Source organism: Plectropomus leopardus, chromosome 8 (assembly GCF_008729295.1).
Source record: "Plectropomus leopardus isolate mb chromosome 8, YSFRI_Pleo_2.0, whole genome shotgun sequence".
NCBI classification, from domain to species: domain Eukaryota; kingdom Metazoa; phylum Chordata; class Actinopteri; order Perciformes; family Serranidae; genus Plectropomus; species Plectropomus leopardus.
Window position 1 is genome coordinate 24,788,240 of NC_056470.1, and position 23,448 is coordinate 24,811,687.

The following is a 23,448-nucleotide window of genomic DNA, read 5'->3' on the forward strand; positions in this document are numbered from 1 at the left end:
TCTGCACTGTTGTAACAACTTCAACACTCCCGCACAAAATACATTTGGATAAAGAAAAGAATACATGGGTTATTATATACAGAGCACAGCATCTGCTGTTCTTGTTCTACATACATTTGTAAGTTCAAGCACGGCAATTAACATATCGCATTGCATATATCTGCGTGCATGAACAAACAGCTCTTTGTCAACTGTAAAGTCAGCCAACCTGCTGCCTGCAGGCATTGTGGGCTGTCTTCAGTGCGCTTTTATTCAGGCTGACTTTGACTCTTTTGGAGCACTCCCAAAGTGAATATAACATGGAGTGGACCAAGATGGGGACCTTTTTCCTACTTTTATTGGTAGGCATGAAATTCTATAATTATCTTCATTTATTATAAGGCTGTTTAACAAACTAAAGATGTGGTTAACAGTGAGAAACATAGTAAATGTTTGTTTACTCTGAGCAGAAAATGATTGTTTTAAGAGTTATGTTGCTTGTGATGAATGTCTTTATGTATATATATATCTTTATCTTATAGCTGCAGCTTTTCTATCGATGAATAAGTCTGCAGGTGAATGCAGATGAAGTCAATGAGCAAAACCAGTTTTCAGCATTATATAATGTAAACACAGGTTGTGGGTGCAGTAACATTAGTTCTCCCTGTTATTAAGCGAGGTGCAGCATAGATCTCAAACTCTGTGGTGTTATGATTTACTTTCCACAGTGGTCCCACCTTTTCAGTTATGCTGTAACTGGAGAGCATCTTTATTTTCCTAAAAAAATGTCCTTAAGAACATGACCAGTAGTTTAGTTAGTTACACTGGGATATAGCAGCACTTTTAACGCATTTATTTTCTCCTTGTGCCAAGTTTATTTTATTTAAGAAGAAGGGACAATACACATTCAGTGTTTCCTCTAGGATTTTTTTCAGCAGCGGGGGCAGGCTCTCCGGGGAGCCGTGGCGGCGTAAACAAATGACGCTTTTTAAAGGCTGAATGTAAAAATAAAAAATAATAACAAAAATTCAACAATAAAATAATAAAAACAATAAATAATAATTTCTTGATGGGGCTGTAATCAGTGGCAAAGTTTGCACCCGGGCTCAGAACAATGGATTTTTCTTGGTTTTTTGTAGAACAGCTCTAAGGCTCTGTTGTACGGAAATACCACCAAGAGGCCCGTTAATGCTCAGCAGCATACATGCTGCAAGGTGATCCCCCTGCAGCCTGTTTCTCAAGTCAGTCTTCACCTACAAATAGAAACAATAATTTTTATTTATTTTTTTCAACCCATTTAGGGTCCCAGCCTGATAGCCTGTGTTTCCCTTTATGTTTTTCTCCTCTCCTCTCATCTCTCTCTCCTGCACCATCACTTTGCTCTCCTGCTCCTTCACTCGGCACTCCCCCTCCTGTACTCTGCTCTCCTTCACTTTGTTCCACTGCTCCTCCCTGTCTGTTACTTGTCTTATAGATTACATAAAACATTAACGTTAGATAATTTACACTCACGTCACATTTGATTACAAATGTGAACATAATTTTTTACCTAACCATCATAATTTGAGTCAGTAAAAAGGCTAATGATACCTGACTAGCGCCATCCTCATCAGGTGTCTTTCTCTTCTTTGAAAAATATTTGAACAAGCTCATCTGAAAATGCAGTCAGCAGTTACATCATGGCGTGTATATCGCTTAATGCTATTAATTAGTTTACTCACGTTAGCGACACTGAGTTGAGTTGGCACCGGGCCCATTTAACTTAAGCTAGTAACCTTAGCTGGCCATTAATATTTTGCAAATGTTTATTTAACTAATAAAATCTATTATAAGTTTTCTTAAGCTAATAAGTCTACCTTTTCTCCGGTAAGTTGCACACTATTTTCAAGCCGACACTCCTCTGACTCTCCGACCTGATGCCTGGATGCGAGTAGCTAATTAACGTCGGCACCAGTTAGTTCTGTTGGGGGGTGGGAGGGGGCGGTGGTATCTACCCCAAAGAGTAGATACGGAGCAAGACAGTTGACATCTGCCTCAGCACTCGCGACACCCAATGCAGTGCAGGACTGTGCTGTTGATGCGGCGGTGGTGTATTTGCAATTTAAAAAAAAAAAAAAAACGACATTTGAAGGAGCGGCGGGTAGGATTTAGGAGTGGCGGGCCGCCACGGGCCGCCACTGACATTATTTGACATAGTTACGTAAGTCAGTCAAGTCAATGTGCTAGATTTAGCCATACAGACTAATATTAACCTGCAGTTCCTGAAATATACCATGACCTTTAGGTGTGCAGGTGCCACACGATGTTATTTTACACCTATTCAAATGCTTGGTCGCAGATCAAAGTCAGAAGGGGAAAGTTTTGTTTTATGATGACTATACGTCTGACTTGCTGACATTCTTAGGTTTTTGAACAGTTCAAATATGTCAAAAGCAAACTGCTTTTAGTCTAAATTACAGGCAATGAGATGTTTGCTGGAATTTTTTTCCAGCTCCCTTGGACACAGGATCAGTTTGTGTAGACAATTGATAAATGGACAAATCAGTGTTTGTTATCTCAGGAGTAAAATACAGTGAGGGAGAAGGAGACAGGCAGACAGACAGTGAGACCACAGTAATTAGTTTAACACTAAAATAGCAGTGAATAATTAATGACATGAGGCATATGTGAGATTAGATTAATCTCACATATTAATCTCAGTTAAATCCATTTCAAAGTTCTGTTGTGTGACTAACAAATTACATAATCCCTGTTGATGTTGCAGCTTGCATTGACAGCCCTGGCAGAGTGTCATCGGGGCTACTACAGCAGGCGTGACAAGCGGGTAACTGCTTCGTGTTTGGAAACTCCTGTCAAAATGTTTTGCCTCTAGAAGAACTTTTGACAACTGTGTGTTTAATCAACATTCTGGTCTCAACAGGAGGCTTTGGTGCGCTCCAAAAGAAGGTGGGTTTTGTCGACGATTGAAATACAGGAGGAAGACACAGGGCCATTTCCAAAACAAATTTCGCAGGTGAAGACATCATTTTGTCAGTGAGATTACCAATCAGTGTGGCCGCCTGATATCCCGGCCGGGCCAAACATGCAAACAATAACTGCTCGATGGTTTGTATCGTGACACTAGATGTTCAATGACCAGACTCACCATGAGGGGGAAAAGTACCGCATAAGTGGAATGGGTGTGACTGAGCCACCGCTGGGAGTGTTCGAGATCAATGAGAATAACGGAGTCGTCTATGCTCTTAGACCTGTCGACAGAGAGCAACATAATCTCTTCAACGTGAGCTCATACTGGATCCCTCTGATAATAAATACATTTTTTTGTGGATTTTTAACCATTAAAAAATTATTTTACCTTGTTTCTCTACCCACAGATCAAGTTTGATATCTTGAGCAAACAGTCGGGCAAAGTAATAGACAAGGAACTGGCTTTTATTGTAGAAGTACTGGACATCAATGACAATGCGCCGCAGTTTGAGGTCACTCAAATGGAAGCCGATGTGATGGAAAATATGCAAGACGGTGAGTTTACAGTCACAGGAATGACTCATAGAGTATGAATGTTTTCAGCCTGCAGTCGCCAAGTATCAAATACCAAATGAAGAAGCAGTGAGTTCTGAAAGGTTTTTCTGAAAGTCTGACAGGTAAAACAGAGACATGCTTAAGTAATCTGGGAAAACAGATGACAGATTGTTGTGCAATTATCGATCAAAACTGTGCATTTAGTGCTCTTAAAAAAATGGGGAAAAACAGGATACTCAAGAAAGAAAATTTGTCAGAGGCAAGATTAAGGGAGTTAAGAATAGCTAATTCCAGGAGGGAGTATTCAGATCCCTTATTTGAGACAAAGTACTAATACTACACTATGAAAACACTTACTAACCGCTAACCCCAGCATATTTACATTTTCGTTTTATACTGATGTTCATTCATATGCTATGTCCCTTTTAAATAAACTTTAAATAAATAAAATAAAAAGTCCTGCATTGAAAATGCTACTTAAGTAAGTATAATCAGGGACATGTACTTAAAGTACTAAATTTTAAAGTATTGATTGGAGACAAAAGCAAACAAAACATCCAAAAAACTTAATATTTTTATAAATAAATTAGAAAATAACCAAATGTGTATTAAAAAATCGCTGAGAATTAATTCCGTCAATCATCCATTTGATTAACTAACCGTTGTAATGCAACAAAATAGGAAAAATGCCAGTGGGGGTGAATACTGTTGCAGGCAGTGTAGGTTGTGTCTTTCATCTTTTGTTTATCTCTTACCCATTTACTTCCTACTTTTCTATAATACTTTCAATCTTTCTTCCTTCTTAAATCAGACTTGCCAGTGCACCTGCTGGTCAAGGACATTGATCAGTGGGACACACCCAACGCTGAAGTCACCATCAGCGTGCTTTCACAGAATCCCAAAACTCCAACGATTACATTGAAGCAGATCAACAACAGAATAGCCAAACTCACTGTTGACGGATGTTTTGACTATGATGTAAGAATCAGTGACTTATTGTACCTACATCACCTGCATGCACATGTCATACACATATTGACTGGTTGATACAATATCTGACTTATAACTTTATGTTTCAGAAAATAAAGAAGTATGAAGTCGTTGTTGGAGCAAGTGATCATGGAACGCCGTCCCTCTCCTCCACTGCCGTAGTTACTCTCAATATTGTTGACTCAAACAGTCATCAGCCAACGTTCAAGGCTAAGGAGGCACATAACTTTTGTCACTATCGTTGCTAATGAACTTGCTTTTTAGAGTGATGTGACAATGTTAAAGATGAAACTGTTCTGCCTGTCCAGTACCACGGTGAGGTGATGGAAGCAACCACCAAGAGCGATGTTTTGAGGATTGCAGTAGATGACAAAGACACTCCTAACACTCCTGGCTGGCGTGCTAAATACTACTTCATTAAAGGGAATGAGGGAGAAAACTACAAAATTGAAACTGACCCTAAAACCAATGAGGGTATTCTGAGTGTCATCAAGGTAATTCTGTTTTTCTCACACAAATAAAATCTATTTATTCAATCATTTTGAGTCAAGCTAAAAGTCCGACTAAATTTTTCATCATGAACAACAGCTGCACCATTACTGAGCCTAAACTTGTGTGTTACTTCCAGGGCAAAGATTATGAGAAGACAACTAATACTACTCTGCAGATTGGAGTGAAGAATGAGGAGGACATTTTTTATTGCAAAAATAAAGCAGCTGGGGGCACGGACCAACCTCCACCTGAACATACAGTCAACATCATAATGAAAGTGATTGACATCAATGACCCCCCACAGTTTGACATAGACAAATCTGACGTGTACCAGCAAGAAGAGGAGGCACCCGGAAAGTTGCTTTTCACTCCCAAGGTGACAGATGTCGACTCTGTTGTATCCAAAATCAGGTTGGTTTCTACATACTGATTTTTCAGGTAATAGTCAATATCAGCATTTGAGAGTTTGAAACAGTCTTTTAACAATATATTATCTGTGTTTTTAAAATAAATGCATCCCATAATTAGAGCTGTCCCCTGAAGGTTGAATATTTTAATAATCTGTTGCAGACCCCACAGTCGACTGAGATTCTCTAAGTCAATCGACGTCATCAAAAATTTAATCGGATGAGTAATATAACAATTGATCCCCGGTGCGGTTGTCATGAATGTTGAAATTCACTTAAGAGACCAAAAAAGTAATTTACACCAGGCTATAAACCTCTCTGCTTCTGCTGTAAAGTAAGGCATTTTACGATGCGGGTTGTATCGTGGGAGGTGAAGGTACAGAGAGCTAGCGGGGGTTTAATCACTTTTGGAGCCACCCCCAAGTGGTCAGTAAAGGACTGCAGTGTTTGGCACTTCCCCACTTTGCTTCATTTTTAAGCCCTAGAGTTTGCCACTTGTTCTAAACATATCTGTGGCTTTTCCATACTGTCAGTTTAGTATTGGCCAGTAGATATCTATATCCCAATATTGATACATCTGCACATACCTAACTGCCGACACACTGGCTTGGCCTTCATTGCCAATATAACATCAAACCCCTTATTGGAAATTACTCGAGAAATAACCTGACATACTATATACAATAAAACTTGCAGTTACATAGTATCTCTACCATTTTGATTGTACCTCACAACAAATCCACACATTTGTTTTCCAGAAGCTGCAATTCACTGCATTCACTCAATATGTTTTCCCTTGTGATCAGGTATGTGCTGCTCAAGGATCCAGCTGACTGGGTGAAGGTTGATGAGAAAACGGGCAAAGTCACAACAACTAAGAAGATGGACAGAGAGTCACCCTTTGTTGATGAAAGTAACATTTACACAGTCATCGTCGGAGCCATAGATGATGGTATGAAGGAGACACTATATAGGCCTACTCTAATAAAACACAAGCTTGATAATGTGCTCCAAGTAAATATCTACCTTAATGTAGTCTAGAATATGACAGTGTTGGGTATTTTTGTTTTTTGTTTTTGCCTTGGCACCAAGGTGAGCCTCCAGCCACAGGAACAGCCACTGTTCTGATCCACCTCAGAGATATCAATGACAACATGCCTAGGCTGGTTAACAAAAGCATCATTTTATGTGGAAACAAGGGTAACAAGGTCATGGTGCCTGCAACAGATGCAGATGCCCGTCCTTACAGCGGGCCCTTCGCCTTCTCCCTGGGAAGTGATGACAAAACACTGTCAGAGCGATGGAAACTAGAACCTGCCTTTGGTTAGTATATATTGGCTTATGTAAACCGTCCATATAAAAACAAAAAAACAAAATTGTTGAAATCTAAAAGCCACTACACACCTCTGCTTCCATCCTTCACCAGGTGAGGAATGTGGGCTTGTTAGTCGGAAGACACTTGCGTACGGTAACTATTCAGTTCCACTGGAGATTCAGGATCAACAGGGCGTGAGTGGACATGGTGCTGTGGAAGTGATGGTGTGTGACTGTCAAAATGGAGATGTTTGCCGCAACAAAGAGCCTGCCACTGCCAGGCTTGGACAAGCGGCCATAGGGCTGTTCTTTCTAGGACTTCTGCTATTTTTGTGTGAGTATAATCAGTGGCATTATAAACAAAACCATTGCGTTCATGTACAATAAGCCTGCAGTGACCCTTTTTGGTAGTAAGCAAGTTACAAAATTAACAAATAAAACTGGTCAAGATTGTTAGCTGACACTAATTCAGATCAGTCATTTTACTCATCAAGAGGTGAGGATTTATTTAAAAAACAATCAAATAGCTTTATGTTCCATCACAAGATTTTTTTTGTGACAGTTGCTTGATTTCCTTCAGATCAAAAAAAAATTATGTTGCATGATATTGTCTCTAATGGTTGAACAAAATTTGTGGATTGGAGTTGTGCAAGCAGTAGATCTCATAAATTAACTAATAATATGTTTCTGCTTTTTAGAGAGCACTTTTTAAAACATGTTGGAAACTGCTTGTGCTGGTCTTGATCCTGTATTGATATATACCTACACTCCTGCGATGACATATTGAGCATAATGAGGAAAAAATAGCAAATTAAGTAACCTAGCAGTTTGTTAAAATGTTGATACTGAAATTATCAGCAAAATGTTCATTTTGTGTAATGTTAATGCAATTTATTACTATACAAATTGTATTTCTCTGAGACAGGGTTGTTAACTGTCCACACCCAGCTTTGCCTTACAGGTTAAATTAGGCCTCCATTGCCTGTTGCAATTAAGTGCCAGTTTGAGAACAGACTGTACATGCCGCGCTTTTAATGGTGTTATTCTGATGTGTGTCTGCAGTGCTGCTACTCGTCTTCCTGTGTCAGTGTGGAAAAAAGGACTTCAAACATATTCCCATATTGCAGGATGAAGGCAACCAGACCCTCATCAAGTACAACCAAGAAGGAGGGGGCTCAGAGTGCAAGGTGTGTTTGGAGTGTTTGCAAGGTGTAGATAAGAGGTAAAGGCCAAAATATGCGGAGCATGGACGTGGTGTGGCATTTCCATTTTTATTGATTGAACCTGCTATACTGACTACACAAGCAGCATTTTCCTCAGTGGGCACCTTTTGATTCAAAGGTATTTTTACACAGCTGGTCTATTTTTATTTATATCTACACAAAGCCCTCCAACCGGTAAAAACAATAGAATGTATATAAAGATGGATTATACGACAGCTCCCACAAAGTGAAGCTTGTACATCTTGATTGCCCCCCTGATGGATGGCTGCAGTACAGGCTAGAGTTCTCAATTTCATAACAAGCCTGCGGGGTTTGGGGTGAAAACATGTGCTTACTGGACAGGTGAAATTAAAAGTTATTTTAAAAAATAAAATAAAGTAAATATGAAAACTTGAGCACTCTCCCCTTAATTTGCATTTGTTTCTCATTTATTTAAAATGTAAATCCAACATATAATATCAGCATATGTTATAGATATTGATTGAAATTAAGAGATGACTTAAGTTTTCTTAAGTTGAAAGTTTTCTCCAAAAACAGCTGCATTATCACTTGGCAAAACTCACACTGGGAAGCTGGCACACAATCAAACGTTACAAAGGGGGTGGAGTCTGTGTAGCAAGTAAAGGAAACCGGCTCCCCCCGGCACCTACACAATGTGATGCGTCCGTGCCTAAAGTATGTCAGCCAAAAACCAGTGACAGTATAATGTATTACTCTGCCGATCACACCCTTTTTGGGTATGCAGTGGTCCTACTCATTTATTCTTTTTTCTCTCCTCTCTGCCAGATGGAGCCCACTCTGCTCCTGACACCTACAAACGGTGTGAATGTGACAGATGGCATAAAAACGGGCACCATGAAGGTACTCCTCCTCTCTCCCCTCAGCCTCTCATTCCTCTTTTCTTGGATGACTTTTTTTACAGACCGCCATATGTGTATTAGTGTGGGCGAAATGTCATGGCATGTCAAAAGTTTAGAGTCTAAAAGGCCTTAGAACAGAAGCCAAAGAGGTTACATAAAGAAAACAGTCACAGTTTTAGAAAATGTGGCATCTAGCTCTTCTGAAAAGTGGATCACAGTTATAATCTAGTAACTCTCCTTCTCTGTAACTGGGGCGTTGACAGAAGGAAAGGCATGTGATGCAAGTCTGTCATTAAAATGTATGTTGTAAATATAGTAAAAATTACAGGGTTTGTGCAGCATTGTGCAACAAGTATTTACAGGTTGGCCTTTAAAAGTAGCATGACAGAATACAAAGAAACATCTAGGATTTCCTGAAAGACCTGCAAAGAGGGACTATTTGAGCTATTCTGGACATATCACATTAGCTGCATTTAAATTGTGAGGCACTACACCAGCTTCTGGGTGTAAGATAAATATCGGTGGTACACCAGCAGACTTATAAATATAAGGACAGTTATTCAGAAGTATTGTATAGAATTGATGCACCTGGAAGTTGTATTTTCTAAGGGTTTAGTTTCCCTTTTCAAACATTTGTTATAATGCTTTTTTCATATGCTACAAACAAAAATAGAAAGCCATTTCCTTTCCTCTGCTTGTAAGGTTACTTCTTTAATTTGCTGTGCTCAGTTCAATCATTATTATTATAATTAACTAGATGTCTCAGACGGCTCCGGCGATGGCCCAGTATATGGAAGCGTACGACAGCTCAGGGTTGACCATGGTGAGTAACAGCTCTTTAAATAGCCTCCTTTGTGTGTTTGTAATTTTACAAGATAAATAATTACAGTGATTTAGAGTTAATTTCTACAGCAGCAGGATTTGTTGAAATGATGATTTACAAACAATAAATTACAGTGTTCAGTGGTGTGTGCAGATGTGGCTTAAAAACCTGTAGCTGGTAATAGGCAAGACCTGTGTCTGTCCTCTTCTTGACCCTGATTAACCTTTACTGTGTGTCCACTGCAGATGAACTCCATGACCTCAATGGGAATGCAGCGTCAAAGAGACACTTTGAGGAGTCAGGGCGGAGGGCAAGCCATGGTGAGTAACTGCGGTCGTGATTAAAATACCCGACCTTTTGGGTGTGTGTTTCCTGTCATGGCTCTGATAGATATGTTTTGTGTGTTGTCTGCACAGTCTCCATAAATCCACAAGGTGGGGCTACAACCTGTAGTGGCGCATGAGCAGTGGCTTTTTTTTACAGCCTGTGTTTCAGAGACACACATAGTATTAGCAATTCTGTTTATTTCTATCTCATGTGTTTGTATATGTCCTTAACACCAATACAGAAAGACAGATACAAAACTATGTTTTGGAACATCTTTACAAATTTCTTCTTTATAATATTCCAGATTTAATAATTGTCAATTTATATGTATTTTTAATAAATAAAATATTATTTTCTTGTACATAAAAAATGCAGCAGAAATTTAAACTGTAGTTTTAAATATAACAGACACGTTCTGTTGAATTTTATTGTGCTATACTGAGAAGTATATCACAATAAAATTCATCATCAAAAATCATATTTTCTGTCTAACATGTAGTGCTATTTATCAATCTAGATTGTTTTGTCTGTCTTCTCTTCAATATAATCGAACTAGATGGCATTCGACTTTACCAAAGTACCAAAAAAAAAATTTTAAAAAATGAGTAGATGCGTGCTTTCTTCTGCACAGTAATATGGTTGGTAGATGTTGTTTGGTAAAAAAGGTAACAGTTCCTATTTTATTCCTATTCTCCCTCTGTTTTTATGATTTGGGGGTGAACTATGCATTTAAGTCTGCCTTTACTTATATAAATCCATTGAATCTTAATCTTACTTTAAAAAAAACAACTTTCAAGAATGCTTTTTTCTGAGTGCTGTCTGGTTCCAGTTTCAGAAAATACACAAAAATATTGAGGTCAAGTGAGGTTAAAGACTGAGTCTGTTTATTTTATTAATTTCAGTACTCTGCATGGACAACAAGCAGATCCAACACCTACCAGGTAAGCATGCCATTCACTGAATTGGCGTGTTTTAAAAAGCAGTAAAAATATAAACCTCTTTCACAGCACTGTATGCATTTTTTTATGCTTATACAGTATGTTAATTAAGCAGTCCACACATGTGCATTATGTTTTAGCTGTAAGAGCTCACAACTGTTCTCTCTGTGAACAGGGAAACTCGTCACAATGCGGCCGCTCCTACAGCCTACGATCGAGTCATAACATCTCAGATCACATCAACAGGGTGAGTGAGTTTGTCAAATATCAACATGGGCAAGTTTCCTAAGACACTGAACCCCAAATAACATCACGATGGACAGACCAGCATGTTGCATTTGTTTGTGTGAATAAGAGGCAAATCAAAAAGTGTTTGGGGTTAAGCGTAGTCATTTGTGTTGTAATGAATAGGATCAAATTTACTTTGAGTAATGCTCGTGTGCATGTCATGGGTAAAACTGTAAGGTTGGTTTTTTTTTAAGTAATAATGAATGAAGTATTTTAAGGGCAACTCGGTTTATTTATCCTTTTATTACTTTTTTATATTATTATGTAGATTTATAGTAATATATATATATATCCTTTGAGTTGGATCATTTGTAACAATATTTATATATAATATGGTAAACTTTATTTATAGAGCACTTTTCTTACCAGGGATGCAGCTCAAAGGGCTAAAAGAAGTGTAACAGAAAAAACATGAATAAACCATCATAAGACATGTGGTGAGAAACAGATATAAGATATAAAAGTCAAAGTAAAAAGTACAGAGACTGTTAAAACTGTGCAAATAGCAGAATTTGAATAAATAATAAATACAAGAGTTACGTTAACTAAAAGTCAGACTAAATAAATAGGTTTTCAGTTGGAAGTGTTCCATAGTTTTGGAGCACAAAAGCTGCACTGCTTGTTTTGTTGCACGTATGATTGTGTGTATTTAAAAACCCAGCAGTAGAGGATCTAAGGCCTCATGAAAGATTAGAAAACGAGAGAGTCTGCAGTGTGGGCCGGTTTGGTTAAAGTACATATATTCTAGTAGAAAATGTATATTTTCCCAAGCCCCTCTAAAAACCTTTCACAACGTGACCTGACGCAGTTTTCTGTATAATGTCACTGCTACATATCAACCCATAAAAACCCATGTACTGCTGTGGAGGCCTCATTACTTTGGTTAAAAAAATTAACACAGTTACACAAATAAACAAAACAAAATCAAGGCAGCAATCTCCACGTGCTGTTTGACAAAATTACAGTTCCTGTCAGTGGAGTCTGGTAGCTTTTAAAAGGGCAATATAAGAGCTTCACTTTCAGTTGGAAAGAGCTTTCTGATGGCAAGGTAAAGTGATGAAATAATTTCAATATAGCACAACTAATATTGATTTTTTAAAAACTTGATCCTTTTTTAGGTGGCTAAAATACATTTTGCTGCTGCCCTGATCCACAGCCACCAGACTCCTTTGACGAAAACAGCAATACCCCCAAAGAAGACATTGCATAGTGTCATAGCACTCAAAGGGTGGATCCGTCTGCATTATTTTCTGTCATTCAAATAGTAACTCAGCTGTTAGCAAGAATCAGTGACGTAGGTCACCCCCCCCCCCCCCCCCCACACACACACACGCACGCACACACATGACTGGGGAGGTGAGGGAGGTGAGGGCGCATCAACACTGTCACTGCTTCTTACTAACAGCTGAGTTGCTATTTGAATAACACAGAAAAGAATGCAGACGGATCCACCCTTTGAGTGCTATGACACTATGCATCCTAAATGTCTTCTTTAAGTATTTTAATATGATAGGTTTTTGACAAAGTGACCCAGAAATCTTTTTATGACTCCCCAATCCCACAGAGACTGCACGTGATTGAAGCAAACCATGTAGACCACCCAGTGTACGTGCCCTACGAGTATGGCTACGAGGGACAGGGCAGCAAATGTCAGTCACTTGATAAGTTGTCACTCAGCAACCTGGGAGATGATATGATGTTCCTGAATGACCTGGGGCCAAAGTTCAAGACTTTGGGAACCATCTGTCATCAGACAGTTAAGGAAAAAAACATACAGCTTTGAAAAACACAGCTGGACTTTTTGTATAAGGCAAGTTGCTCTTTGCTTCAAGTATGAGATTGTGATTATGGAATGATCTTTATGGATCTTTGAAGAAAAGATACTTGTGCATTTTGTACTTAAACATCTCACACATTTAAAACACAATCTTGTATACCGGTGGCAATCCACGAAACAAGGATTATGTTTCTAGAAGCTGAACTTTGTTTGCTTAGAGGTTGAATTAATGCACTGCACAAAAGGTCATGCACTGGTGATTTAGTAATGCTTTGTTTTGACAGTGACTGGGTGTGTTCGCTTGTTGTTTTTTTTACTTTGTTACTTAATGAGTGATTGCTTTCCTGTCTTAGTTCTATTAGCATCACATGCTTTTTAACTGTGGAGGTTTTGTGTGGGCAGTATTACTTTTTTACGTTTTAAACTGTGAGTTATCTGTGGGGACTGGAATATTTCAAAAGTATATAAAAAGTTTTCTATCTGCCGATTACACTCAGAAGAGAACCCTTTTGTAGATGATTTCCAATAAGGGACAGCAGAGATCTGACTGGTTTATATTAGTGTTGTTCAGCATTAGACAGTGCTACTGCCACTGAACCACTGTAAATGTTTGTCCTGTATTTAATGATCTGGTAATACTTTGGAGTGGAACTGTGTGTTGCAACAATATTCATTACTTGCTTTGTTTTATTGTGTGCATTTCTGCATGTGCTGTCTTAAAAGTACAGTGTGTAGAATATAGGGGGTATATTGGCAGAAATTATGTAATAAGTATGTATTTTTGTGTATAATTACTTGAAAATAAGAATCAATGTATTTTTGGTATCATAGAATAAGTTTTTAATGTCCAAATAGGGAGCAGGTCTTTGTCTATGGAGTTTACCATGTTGCACTGTCATGTTTCTATAGTAGTTCAGAGCGGACAAACCCAAGTATGGGCTCTACAGGCCATTCATGTTTTTGTGTCAGCCACCAAAATTATCGGCCCCTCTGAGATGAGCACTGATAAACACTGATTTTCAAGCATGAAACTACGTTATTCTGTGTTTCTCCCTGTTAAAATAATCAGGTTTGTTTGTTTGAGACAAGACTCTGCAGATCATTTGGTCATAATAAAATTCTACCTTAAAACATACTGTAAAAGTGTAAGACCATGTATGACAAACTTTGCACTTGCACACTAGGTAAAGAGGTTGTCATCTCCCACACAGGGTGATATTCAATTACAGTTCTTATCTCTGTTTTTTTTTTTTGAGAAGTGAGCTCATCAAGGCTGCTGGTAAATGTTTTCAGGTCAGCCTGTGCTTCAGGAAGATATCCCACAGTGTGTTGAATGATGCAGGCTTGACGTGGAAATGATACATGCTCCTGTTTAGAGCTCCTCCTAAGCAAAGTGATTAATGTGCTGTATCATACTCTCACTTTTTGCTGGGGTAGAAATAAAAGGAAGCTCAGTTGTATCAAAATGTGAATTATTTTCACACTCCAAACACAGTAAATGTTTGCTGGCTCAGGTGCCAGATCTTATCTCAGAGTATTTATGTCCACACATTAAAGAAGTATCTCACATTAGGCTGTGCCAATTCCACTGTCCTCAGGCAGTCAAATCTGCTATCTTAATTTATAACATATCTCTTAAGACATGATACCAACAAACTGAACTGCAGTTTGATACACATGTTCTGCTGTGAAATGCTTACATGGTATGTTGTAATGCCAATTAAGTAAATGGAGCTCATAGAATGAAGGCCAGTGTACGTTTGTCTTTAACATGAATGGCCCTGTCTTTGTTGTCACTCATCATATTTTCAGTGCTATCACCACGAGCACACACAGCACATTATCCGTTTTAAAATGCAGCAGATACACAATGAATGAGATTATGCCGATGGACTGGAAATAAGAAATATATGTAAGCACCAAAGCACATAATTAGCACCAATGAACACCAAAAAAACCCCAAAAGAGCATGAAATACTTGAAAATAAAAAACAGAATAAAATGTTATCAAATTCCCCGTCACAGAAACAAATTAGAGCTTCTCTCTGTCTTATAAAGAAAGTGATGTGCCAAACTGCATTAAAATGCATGCAATAATGTATATTTTTAACAGATAAAGCCGATTTGGTCTCCTGGTCTCTTCTACTACTACATACAGCAAACCAAATGCAGTAAAAAAAAAAGGACAGCTAGAATACCTTCCTACATGTAACACATAATGGATGTATGAAAAAGAAAAAAAACAATCCCCTCATTAAAACTTGCTAACTGTGTTAAAACTGCCCAGAAGTGATTTCTGTGTGACTAATCTTTATTTGCATTTTAAGAGGAAGTAAAAAGTGAAAATGAACATTCATCAGGTGTTGCAATTCAGCCAGTTCGGCTTATTCCAGAAAACTGATGATTAGTGAAGTTTACTGGTTAAAATGAGGTTTCGGTAGATCTTAGAGCATGACAGCAATGGTTCTTGACGTAACACGATTAATTACGATATTTTCCATGGAATACAGACTCGCTATCTTTCTCACACTCTCTCCCTCACTCTCTCTCTCACACACACACACACACACACACACACACACACACACACAATGTAGTCAACATGGTGGTGTAACTTTAAAACATTGAGGCTCATCACAAACTCTGACATAGCTTGGAGATTTGTTGGAAAAAAAATCTACAGGCAGTATACATGACATTAAACTATAGTTACGTCGTATCTCTAATTCTAGTCTATTTTCCATTTTTTTCCTCATTCCCTGGTTGAACTTACAGTGTATACAGCTGCTCGCCATTGTCCATCATATCTTAAACCTAAAGCAAATACAAATGCTTTCATGTGTTTTTAATGTGTTTTTGCTTTACATTTGTGCTTTTATTCATGCTTGCTTATACATGAATCAGGAGTTCACTACTAATGTACCACTATAACTACTAATATGGTTTTGTTTGTGTTTGCATAATTTTGAATCACGTTGTAATTTTGTTAGGGAAGGAGCTATTTAAGTAAAAATAATGATCATTATTACATTCTGGAACTAACAGTAAAATGAGAAACTATTACTGTGACAAAAAAATGTTACAAATCAAATATATATTAATGCATGTTTACACACATACATACATAGAAAGAGAATTTGTACACACCCATAGTGGCTCTGAAGTTTTTTAACACAATCTTTATGTGACATCATTTATTACGACACTTGCCCTCCCACTCAGCTATACTTAAGCCAGAACCTGCATTGGGATTCAGTTGAACTTCTATTCAGTTGCATCCAAGGCATACTGTTATCAGCTAATGGACCAACTTCTATAGTAACTCAAGATCTGGATATACAATGGAGATAGTACACCTCCGTCTTCTCCTGATTCTGGTAAGAATTTATTAATATTATATTGGTAGTAGATTTGACCAGTATTTAAGCATTTTCTTCTTACTTTATGCTTACTTCTGCCTTAGATTTCAACATAATTCATTGTTTTACATATTTTTTTCTTCCAGCTGATTCTAAAAATGAAACAGACAGATTGTATCTGTAAACAATATCAAGCCATTTTCACTTCCAACTTGTCAAATACTGCTGCTTTGTCAGTAGGCGTTTTACACTGATGCACAGTCACCATTTGCAGCGATATGAGATGCACAGTCTGGCATCTACCATAGTATGAAGAGAAAGAAATTCCATGTAAGGCAGGCAGGAGTGGAGATGGGTCAAACAAACTGTGGACTGTTTGTGTCCTGTGTGAAACCAAAAGTCAATGGAGTCATTTTAACAACAACATAGTGTGCTAGTATGTGTGGCACACTACACAAGTAACACATCTTACATGATGTGTACCACGTGATGTTACATTATGTAAGTGACAATCATACTTATTTTAAGCCAAGTCATGATGTTTTTGTTTAAACCTAACAATAGACTTTTGTTGCCTAAACTTAAGGAATTAAACCTAAAAACTATGTGTGTTATGTACATTTTAAGTTCATTTTGAATAAGACTATATGCATGTAACAAGAAGAAACAGTGCATTCACTGTGAAAACTGAAGTGTATTCTGAAAAGACACTATGTGTGTAATGAGCATAAATTGAAAGGCTGTCCATGGACAAGTCAAAACTGATACAGAAAGAGTTGGGATGAGAACATGTTGCTATTATGGATAACGTATAGCTCTGGTCCCTTTAACCTGCATAGTAGTGTTCTTAAAGAGGTGGGAGTGACTTTTTTTAACATGTTCACAGTTTTTATTAGAAATGTTTTAGTCTTTGTAACCAGTAGTTATCAAAAAATACAAAAACATTGCAAATGTAGGCTACTTATCCAATGAAAGTAATGTAACGTAATTTTTCTGCAGTGTGTGGGAGTCCACAGGTCATCTTCAGATGTTGTGGTGCAGCAGGGGTCATCTTCAGATATTTTGGTACAGCAAACGTCATCTTCAGAAACTGTCAAACAGCACAGTTCATCTTCGGAATCTGTGAAGCAGCAGAGTTCATCTAAAGATATTGTGGTGCAGCAAAACACAAATGGTGTTACCTTCAATATTGATGAAGGCTATAAAGGAACATTCCCATACATACTGGGCACAGTGAGTACCTACCAGGAATCACAATGCATGGAAATTAATGTACATATGATGATGCAAGATCATCACAATATTCTCTTCTGTTGTGTTTTGACTCCCTACAGATCGACATTAGAAAGAAATTTCCCTTTTTCAAAATCAGTGGTCAAGGTATTAATTTAGAGCCAAAAGACATCTTATCAATCAACCAATCCACAGGGGAGGTTTCTGTTCACGGCCCAGTCGACTATGAGCAATACAGAGTTTTAAAGGTTTGAAGGAATTTAATAAAACTGCATTATTAAAGCTTGTTTGTTTGTGTGTGTGTGTGTGTGTGAGAGAGAACGCTTAGAGTGTAAAGCACAGTGGAGGGTTTTATTATTTCCTAATTGTTACTTTTGTATTACAGGTAACGTATCAAGCATGTGAAAAAGAAACGTATGAAGTCGACACGCAGCTGGACGTTCAGATAATGATCATCGACGCAAATGACAACCCTCCAAAGTTTGACAAAATCTTCTACGAGATCAGCATTGCAGAGTCAACAGTGCAAGGTAACTCTCTCAAAATTAATCTCGTTATCTTTACTGCTACTATTATTAAATGTTATTATAAAATAAAACACAAAACTCCTCTCCTCTGATACTGACAGGAACTACACTGGTTACCTTTACGGCACATGATGATGATGTCACGGAGAACAATAAATTATTTGATTTTAAAATAGTCTCAGTCATTCCTCAAACATCCGAGATGGAGTTCTACTTAACTCAGGTTTCTCAAACTGGAACCATTTCATTTAAAGGCTGCCTGGACTATGAGGTAAGAGAACCCATTGCTTGATTGCATTTTATTTATTTTTTAAAATAATTAAAATATGTTGGATATTATAATATTTTTTGGAAAGTGACTGTTCTTTTTCACCAATCAGAAAGCAGAGAAATACACCATTATAGTGGAGGCCAAAGACCGTGGAGAAAAAACGCAGCTCTCCAGCACCGCCACTGTCGTAATCAACATAAAAAATGGAAATAACCACCTTCCGCAAATCACTGGACAAACCGTGAGCAATGACTTTAAATAACCACGAGGTATACAATGACTATAATAATGTCTTTTCATAATACGTTTAATTTATTTCTTATACCAGGGTCCAGGGAGGGTGAAAGAAAGGATGGAAAATGTTCTTGTTTCACGTCTGCAAGTTACGGACAATGACAGAAAATTTACAGCAGCCTGGAGAGCAAAATATCAAATCCAAGGCGACCTGAACAACAACTTCAGAATCACTACTGATAATAAGACAAATGAGGGACTACTCTATGTGAAAAAGGTACTTTGTTTGTGTTCATACATGTATTGATTAGTTCCTCCACGGCTGTTTTTGTGACTGTTTTGACTGCGAAAAAAATTGTAGTGCTGGGGGGTCGTCCCCATGAACTGCTCTTCTCCTGCTCTCCCTGTCTGGTTAGCACAAACTAATACAGCTGCAGACTATTATATCTTATCTTCTTTGTTTGTATGTGTCCCTTTTTTATCACTCTGTGTCCCTTCTTTAAATTCTGATGTTTTTGTGGGTCCGCAGCAGCACAGACGGAAGTCCTCTGAAGTTCTTCCTTTTTGTAGCAGCTGATTGAGAAGTTTGAGCTGTGCTGTCGATCTGGTCAAACTTGCTCAGATCGATGAATGTGATGTGCAGCAGCTGCAAAGAGCTAACTTTTAGTCCCAGCGTAAAAAATGGATAAGTTTTACTTTAACTGCGCCTGGCGTTCTAATGCCCATAGTATGCTCTGCACTCTAGCAGTACTCCTAATTAACAGTCCAGCTCCAAACATATAGAATCAATACATGGCAACAGATATTTTAACAGTGGCAGCTTGCCATGAATAAATACATTTTTTGAGAAACCCTGTCGTATGATGAGAAAGGGGCAAAGAGAGGGTGAGTGAATCAAGACCCTGTGCACAGCTCTACAATAAAACATGTTTTTTTCCATTTGGTATAATCCTGTTAAGCTATCGTTCAATAATTATTTGGGAAAAATCCATGAAACATTGACACCACCACAAGCTCTTTAAAACCTTCTGGTATCTACAAAATACCTTCAGAGAAAAAAACAGCCAATACAACAAGCACTATGGTACAGCACATTCGATCATTACTATGGATTCCAGGTGCTTTGCCTACAGATTGCCATCTACCAGTGTATGATGGACTCTGGCTGATGAAGAGTCCTGTGATGTTTGATGTGATGTTAAATCAGATTTTAATACTTTAATTCTTAATACGTAGAATTGTTCAGATACGGGTATCGTAAGTGTCTAAAATACTGGACTTGGTATTGGCAAGTATGCATGTCCATACACCAGTTGAAACAGTGTAACTAATTTATAATCTTTAGGGTAGTTTAAACACCTGGATAAAAGGTCAGTTTTCCCAGAATTCCATGTGCCTTTGGCTCTCTCTAACAATAGCCTACACAGAAAGTTGTGCTCTGCGGACACTGGTAGCTACTGTTTTAGAGTGACAAAGAATTGACTTCCATGACATTAAGTTTCATTTGCACTACTGTTCCACACGGTTACAATACTGTTTAAAAAATGTAAATGTCTTTTAATTTATTATATTATTGCTGAAGTTTGTTTTTTATCCCATTGTATTATTTCATGACTGACTAACAATCATTCTCTGTATGTAATTGTTACAAAGGCTTTGACCTGAGCCATGCCATACAACAATAACAATTATCTCATATCCATACAGGGTTAGAAGTATACCATTAGACTTTTTTTTTAACACAGTTGCATTGAATTGGTACTTGGTTTTGTTCGATATACAAGTTCAGATATCAGAATCTGTATCAAGAAGGAAAAAAAACGGCATCAGAACATCTCCACTTCAAACTAACATTTAATCTTTATTTCTTTTACAGCGTCTGGATTATATAGACGGTCCAAAGAGGAACTTGACTATCAGTGTGGAGAATGAGATGCCATTTCACTCGTGCAGGGTGGTGCGTCGCAGCACCACCGGGCTTTGGGAAGTAATCACTGTTATTGAAGAGACTCAGACAGAGGTAAAACGTCGAACCACCCTCCAAGTGATAGTGATTGTGGAGGATGTAAATGAGCGTCCATACTTTGAAAAACCTTACAAACAAATTAAGGTGGTGGAGAATGTGAAGGTGGGCCAGTATCTGTGGACATTTACAGCTAAGGATCCTGACATCACCAGTGGCACCATAATTGTGTAAGTCAATAAGACACTCGCTACACATCACAGAACAACAATATTCTTCATTAGTATGTCGATGGAGAACTTGAAAATGTGTAACACCACGCACATACTATGTGTGTTTCAGATACAGAAAAGGAGACGAGCCAGCTGGTTGGGTTACAGTGGACTCTAAGACTGGAATAATAACCACAACGAAGATCATAGACCGAGAGTCATCCTTTGTGCAAAATAATATCTATACGCTCACAATATATGCTATTGACAATGGTATGACCTACATGAGTATTTATACGCTGTTATTAATCATAATTTCCTTATCACACAACTTAATATGCACGTGTTTTGGTCACCAGGTCGACCACCAATGACAGGCACGGCAACCCTGACCATCTATATTACTGATGAGAATGACAATGCTCCATCCCTGCTCGTAACAAAAATCTACATGTGCGAACTTGATAGACCATCTCTGGCCAACATCACAGCTGTGGACCCAGACGAAGACCCTAACAGTGGACCTTTCACCTTCATGCTCCAGGGAAATCAGAAGGGCAAGTGGAGGCTTGAGTCTACGCATGGTGAGCTTTAGTTCTTTCATCTCCTTCAAACAGAACCAAGACTGTGTGCAAATAATATCACCACTATAAAAAATCACAGTATGTCACAATGAATCTTACAGGGTACTCGGTTTACCTGGTGAAAGAGAGCACAGTTCATTCTGGACATTATGATCTGCTGTTGGAAGTGTCCGACCGTCAGGGCAAGAGTGCTGTACGCACCCTGTCTGTAACGGTGTGTGACTGTGTAGACCCAGCAAAGCCATACTGTCCTGAAGCTACGAGTGTAGTTGGAGGAGGAGCACTTGGGGTCATATTTTTCAGCATTCTACTGCTTGCAGGTAGGATGCATGTCCAAAAACCTTTGAATTGTGGATACTTTTTAGGTGATATGTTCCAAAGAAAACAAACAACAACTTTCAGTTGAACACTCTGCTCCATTAAGGATGTAAAATAACAGAGTTTTACATTTTGGTCATTAGCCTCTCCTCTGATAAAAGATAAATGGCCTCATTTAGGACAGAAAACTGAATGATTTGATTTGTGTCTTTGTGTCTTTGTGTCTCAGGTCTACTACTTATGGCTTTTCTGATGTCATGCAAAAAAGGGACCAGGCCTATACAGATCCCAGATTCAGGACAAAATCTGATGACATCTAACATTGAAAGACAGGGAACTGACTGCAAAGTAAATAACTTTTATTCTAAAATTACATGTTCTTGAATATTAGGTGATTGATCTCATCTGACTCTTAAGATTGTATTCAAACTTTCAACAGGTGGCTTTCGAGCTACTAGACAAAGGAAGCATTCAAAATGAGAAACAAATCCAAAAAATATCTCAAGTTCCACAGGTTGGGCAAGCAGACCAAGTAAGTGCTGAAAATGTGCATTAACTTATTAACAATCTTATAAAACACACTTTTCTCTGTCATTCCATGCATCATAAAAAATACAGACTAATCTCTTTTTTTTTCCCAGGTTGAAGAGCATGTTATAACCCACTCTGAAATCCTTAAACAGCAAAAAGACTGTTTAGATCTGGTACAGTAATTATATCCTAGATTTTTTTTCATTGTCAACAAATCCCACGAAAAGACCAAAACCAGCAATGAACTGATCCTACTGATATGATACTGCTATGACTTATCTACCAACTTTCTCAGTTGGTCACAACGGCTCATGATTTGGTTGCACTCTTTTTTTTTTTTTTTTAAATCGTTTCAGTTAATATCCATTAGCAAAAAATAAAAATGCAATCTACTCTACTATGAACCCTTTTCCTGTGAAATTTTATATTATTTATTTATTTTTTAATATCCATAGAAATTAACTGTGACATTTTATGTCGTTATTTAAACAACTGAAATCACAAAAATATCTAATCTGCTTCTGATTTCCCAGACTTGGGGTGGACACAGTAAATTTTCTGAAGATCAAGTGACTGGTGTAAGACGCACAATGCTGCTTGAACAACTAAATGAGGTAATGATAATTTTGATATCAATTTTGATAACAATTTGATAAATCCTCCACAGTGAGGGCAATTTTGTATACGTATTTTCTCAAAATTAATTCTCCTCTTCTTTTTCCTTCCGCTGTATGCTGTAGAAGCTGTACACACTTGAGGCACCAGAAGAGGAGCTGGGTGATTATGCTCCTCATGTGTATGCTGAGGAGGGAGACTCAGAGACCAACTATCAGCTTGATGCCATCTCCATCCATGAAACTCCCTTTGACCCAGACTTGGACCTGGATTGGAAGTTCAGTACTCTGGCTTCAATCTGCATGCCAAGTGAAAGCACTGCCTACAGTACAATAAGACATGAGAAAGCGACTCTAATCCAAAATGTACACGCCGTCGTTATTAAAGAGTAATCCCCAAAACCACCACTTTTCAGTCATCAAAAGCAATCTTTATAACTATTTAATAGTGTTGTAGACTGATTCAGGTCCAATGCTTGACATTTGAGTGCAAAGTATTAAAATGCTTGACTAGTTTTGATGTGCAGGGGAAATATTTACTCTTTCCTCTCTAATGCAAGCACTGATTGTGGTGGACAGGGAATTAGCTAAAACTGATACTGATTTTTTGCAACATTCAGACCATCAACTTTAAAGCAGCCTTTCACAAGCTGCTTTAAAAA

The 23,448-nt window shown here is 38.0% G+C and overlaps 2 protein-coding genes across 2 annotated transcripts; both read left to right on the top strand.

The window, feature by feature from the left end:
- The first annotated feature begins 267 nt into the window (after nucleotides 1–267).
- On the top strand, nucleotides 268–12,946 carry cdh26.1 (cadherin 26, tandem duplicate 1). The gene is made up of 19 exons (XM_042491685.1): nucleotides 268–341; nucleotides 2,744–2,803; nucleotides 2,900–2,992; nucleotides 3,104–3,259; nucleotides 3,354–3,501; nucleotides 4,313–4,479; nucleotides 4,581–4,709; nucleotides 4,800–4,985; nucleotides 5,120–5,394; nucleotides 6,197–6,342; nucleotides 6,483–6,713; nucleotides 6,817–7,038; nucleotides 7,767–7,891; nucleotides 8,714–8,788; nucleotides 9,545–9,610; nucleotides 9,856–9,930; nucleotides 10,840–10,878; nucleotides 11,051–11,122; nucleotides 12,728–12,946. The coding sequence occupies exons 1-19, from the start codon at nucleotides 300–302 to the stop codon at nucleotides 12,944–12,946; spliced, it is 2,526 nt and encodes an 841-aa protein (XP_042347619.1). The 5' UTR covers nucleotides 268–299.
- Nucleotides 12,947–16,281: 3,335 nt separating this feature from the next.
- Nucleotides 16,282–23,179, top strand: LOC121946464 (cadherin-like protein 26). Its single transcript, XM_042491027.1, has 16 exons — nucleotides 16,282–16,317; nucleotides 17,299–17,532; nucleotides 17,634–17,780; nucleotides 17,918–18,062; nucleotides 18,161–18,330; nucleotides 18,440–18,571; nucleotides 18,659–18,841; nucleotides 20,441–20,757; nucleotides 20,870–21,012; nucleotides 21,099–21,323; nucleotides 21,425–21,643; nucleotides 21,871–21,989; nucleotides 22,081–22,173; nucleotides 22,283–22,345; nucleotides 22,706–22,786; nucleotides 22,913–23,179. Exons 1-16 carry the CDS (start codon nucleotides 16,282–16,284, stop codon nucleotides 23,177–23,179), a joined length of 2,574 nt encoding a protein of 857 aa, XP_042346961.1.
- The last annotated feature ends 269 nt before the right edge of the window (nucleotides 23,180–23,448 follow it).

Coding starts and splice junctions, on each gene's coding strand:
- cdh26.1 (XM_042491685.1), top strand. CDS start 300: ATGGAGTGGACCAAGATGGGGACCTTTTTCCTACTTTTATTG. Junction 2,804..2,899: donor ACAGCAGGCGTGACAAGCGG/GTAACTGCTTCG, acceptor TGGTCTCAACAG/GAGGCTTTGGTGCGCTCCAA. Junction 10,879..11,050: donor GCAGATCCAACACCTACCAG/GTAAGCATGCCA, acceptor CTCTGTGAACAG/GGAAACTCGTCACAATGCGG.
- LOC121946464 (XM_042491027.1), top strand. CDS start 16,282: ATGGAGATAGTACACCTCCGTCTTCTCCTGATTCTG. Junction 17,533..17,633: donor TCCCATACATACTGGGCACA/GTGAGTACCTAC, acceptor GACTCCCTACAG/ATCGACATTAGAAAGAAATT. Junction 18,331..18,439: donor AAGGCTGCCTGGACTATGAG/GTAAGAGAACCC, acceptor TTCACCAATCAG/AAAGCAGAGAAATACACCAT.